Here is a 2,500-nt window from a genome sequence, read left to right as displayed (position 1 = left end):
CGACGGCTACTTTCCATAACGACTCACGCACAACTTGCTACTACCATTCCTTATTGCCTACTGTTATGCTTCCGTTAATGCTTTGCCCTCCGCCTCGTCCTTCTTGAGGATTTTTCGTTCTGGTGAGGTGCCGGGACTTGTAACCTTGACATCCTTAGCAGTTTCCTCGTGGTCCCCTGTTCCATCCTGCTGTTCCTTCCGTAGCGCCCGTCGTTGCTTTCGTTTGTTCTGATTTTGCGTTGATTTCAGCATCCTATTTTCACTGACCCTGCAAAAAATCAAGAGATAAAGAGAGATTAAGATGATAGAAACGTTGAGCTTCGAACGGAGCATGAGCCACACTTACATGAGCATTGCCTTCGTTCCCGGGCCCCAATGGGCAGCCGGATTCTCCTGGAAACGTGTCAGCGATTCCTTTCGACTCGGTGGGTTTGCTTCCGGGTGCAACTCATCCAGATTGTAATCACGTGCCGGTTGTTTCGCCAGTATGGTCGTCAATGGGACACCTTCGAGGAAACGATCCGGTTTTACCGGGTGTATCCGGTGCCAGCAGCGTAGAATATCCCACAGCACACCAATCGGAGCATCCGTTTTGATTGAAGTGCGACAGGCGTGCGAATAGGAAACCCTGAACCCCGCATGGAGCAGAGCGGACCGTAGCTTAAGCATCGAAATCGACTCCAGCTTCAAGATACCACAAAGCCGATCGAGTGCATAGTACAACGGTACATCCGGTAACTCCTCGCGTACCACCGCCAGTGTACCACTGATGCGCCGCAGCGTCATCAACCGTTTCGCTTCTTCCGACTCCACCGTTCGATTGAGCTCCTCTAGGAACTCCGGATCATGCAACGGAGCGGACCAGATCGGACCACCTAGATGGTGCTGATGGTTGCAGTGCTCACACCGGCTGCTAACGAACGGTCCCGTCGGGATGCCAAATTTGATCTGCTGTGGATTGGCCTCGGTAGGGTTCGGTTTCAGTACTCCGAGCGGTTGCAGAGTGAACGACTCACATCCCGTACACTGGTACACCATCGATTGCTTGCTGCTGCTCTTCTTGCACGCGTACTGACCGGTGTAGATGCGCAAGAACACCCGGATGTAGAAATCGGCCGATATGCTGAGCAGCGGATGGATATAGCGCCCGTACCGTGTGGCCGTCGTTTCGATGCATCGCAACAATATCCGCAAAGCCATCTCGTGGCACGCTTTCGTCTTCAGCGGTATCGAACCGTACTTGACGTAGCATGCTTCCGGTGTATTCCCGGCCAGCACGGCCATATCGGTGGCGGTGATGAGCAACAGACCACCGTCCTCCACACTCTGCACTGCACCATCGAGAAAACGTGTCGGATGGCCGTACGGATCCAGATCGATAGCGGTGAATCGTTGGTCCGGTTTGGTCGACATGTACATCAGGGTCCTAAAGAAGAACGGGAAAACGTCTCAAATGTAATGTTATTCCCCGCAAACGTCGCACCACACTGCCGACGTACATCGCGTCATTAAAACTGGGCTTGATGAGCTGCTCCACCACGTTATGTTTCACATTTTTCTCGATCGATTCCACGGCCGATTTGGAGAGATCGTTGGCGATGATTTCCTTAACACCGGGAACCTCTTTTGCGTACCGTATACTTCGCAAGCCCGTCGCTGAAAGTGCCTCCAGGATGCGTAGCCCATTCTGAAATCACACATCGGACCGTGAGTCTTTAGTGTCCTCATTTATGTTCTCGCATTAACGTACCTCATGTTTAACGCCGGCTTTCGGGGGTAAATCCTCCGTTCCATTTGTCGCTTCGTCGATGCCGCTTCGCTGGTGCTGTGCCTTCTTTTCCCGCTGATAAATGCGCGAGAACGTCGTCAACACGCAGATGCTCAGATCGCGGTTAAACTCCTGCACCGGGTTGTAGAAGACGTGATCGGACACAAGGATTTCGGCGCTACCTTCGCGGATGGTTTTAAGCATTTCACTCGCACTCGTTGTCGTCATCGTGGGGTCCGGAGTGGCCATAAAGGATCAGAGGATCGGGAGCGGCACGGATCGCCACGGATGTGAGGACGTAAACAAGAGCACGCACGTTGTCCCTGACAGGCTGGGTGACAGCTACGGTGACGTCCAGCGGAACTTTGAATTCTTTCGGTTTGGGGCAGCATATTCAGAAAATTAACCCTCGACCAGGTGTTTCCAGAAGGACAACTAAGATAGTTTATTACTCATTGTTTGCAATCTTTGAAAAAGGAGCTCACTTATCCAATCGAGTGAGGATCGGTTTCGTCCACATACAACACTCTCGAACACGCGGTACACTAACTTACGCTCTAGGGTGCTGGCTAATAGGTTTTGTCTGGATGAGTTGCCTCTTTACGACGTAAAGGTAAAGGTAAATAATATATTCAGTTGCGGTGAGGCCCCAAATGAGTCCCTTACAAACTATACTCGAGCTCGTAACGAATGTACTGATTCTTGGGATCGTTTGTGATACGGGGGTAGCCG

General features: G+C 51.8%; 2 protein-coding genes across 2 annotated transcripts in view; both read right to left on the bottom strand.

Annotated features, from left to right (window-relative positions):
* Positions 1-2,046, bottom strand: part of LOC126571495 (probable tRNA (guanine(26)-N(2))-dimethyltransferase) — a 2,257-nt gene extending 211 nt beyond the window's left edge. The window contains exons 1-4 of the mRNA XM_050230037.1: positions 1,751-2,046; positions 1,500-1,687; positions 347-1,426; positions 1-268 (exon numbers count right to left, since the gene is read on the bottom strand). The exon at positions 1-268 is cut by the window's left edge and continues 211 nt beyond it. Of these exons, the coding sequence (XP_050085994.1) occupies positions 64-268; positions 347-1,426; positions 1,500-1,687; positions 1,751-2,017 (1,740 nt within the window). The 5' untranslated portion in view covers positions 2,018-2,046 and the 3' untranslated portion in view covers positions 1-63. The remainder of the gene's footprint in view (positions 269-346; positions 1,427-1,499; positions 1,688-1,750) is intronic.
* Positions 2,047-2,188: 142 nt separating this feature from the next.
* Positions 2,189-2,500, bottom strand: part of LOC126569614 (splicing factor 3B subunit 1) — a 4,771-nt gene continuing 4,459 nt past the window's right edge. Inside the window, exon 6 of the mRNA XM_050226835.1 lies at positions 2,189-2,500. This exon is cut by the window's right edge and continues 3,206 nt beyond it. Coding sequence (XP_050082792.1) covers positions 2,431-2,500 — 70 coding nt within the window. The 3' untranslated portion in view covers positions 2,189-2,430.

This window comes from Anopheles aquasalis, chromosome 2, assembly GCF_943734665.1.
Source record: "Anopheles aquasalis chromosome 2, idAnoAquaMG_Q_19, whole genome shotgun sequence".
Classification (NCBI taxonomy): domain Eukaryota; kingdom Metazoa; phylum Arthropoda; class Insecta; order Diptera; family Culicidae; genus Anopheles; species Anopheles aquasalis.
The sequence above is the reverse complement of the archived record's forward strand: the minus strand, read 5'-3'. Positions and strand labels throughout refer to the sequence as shown.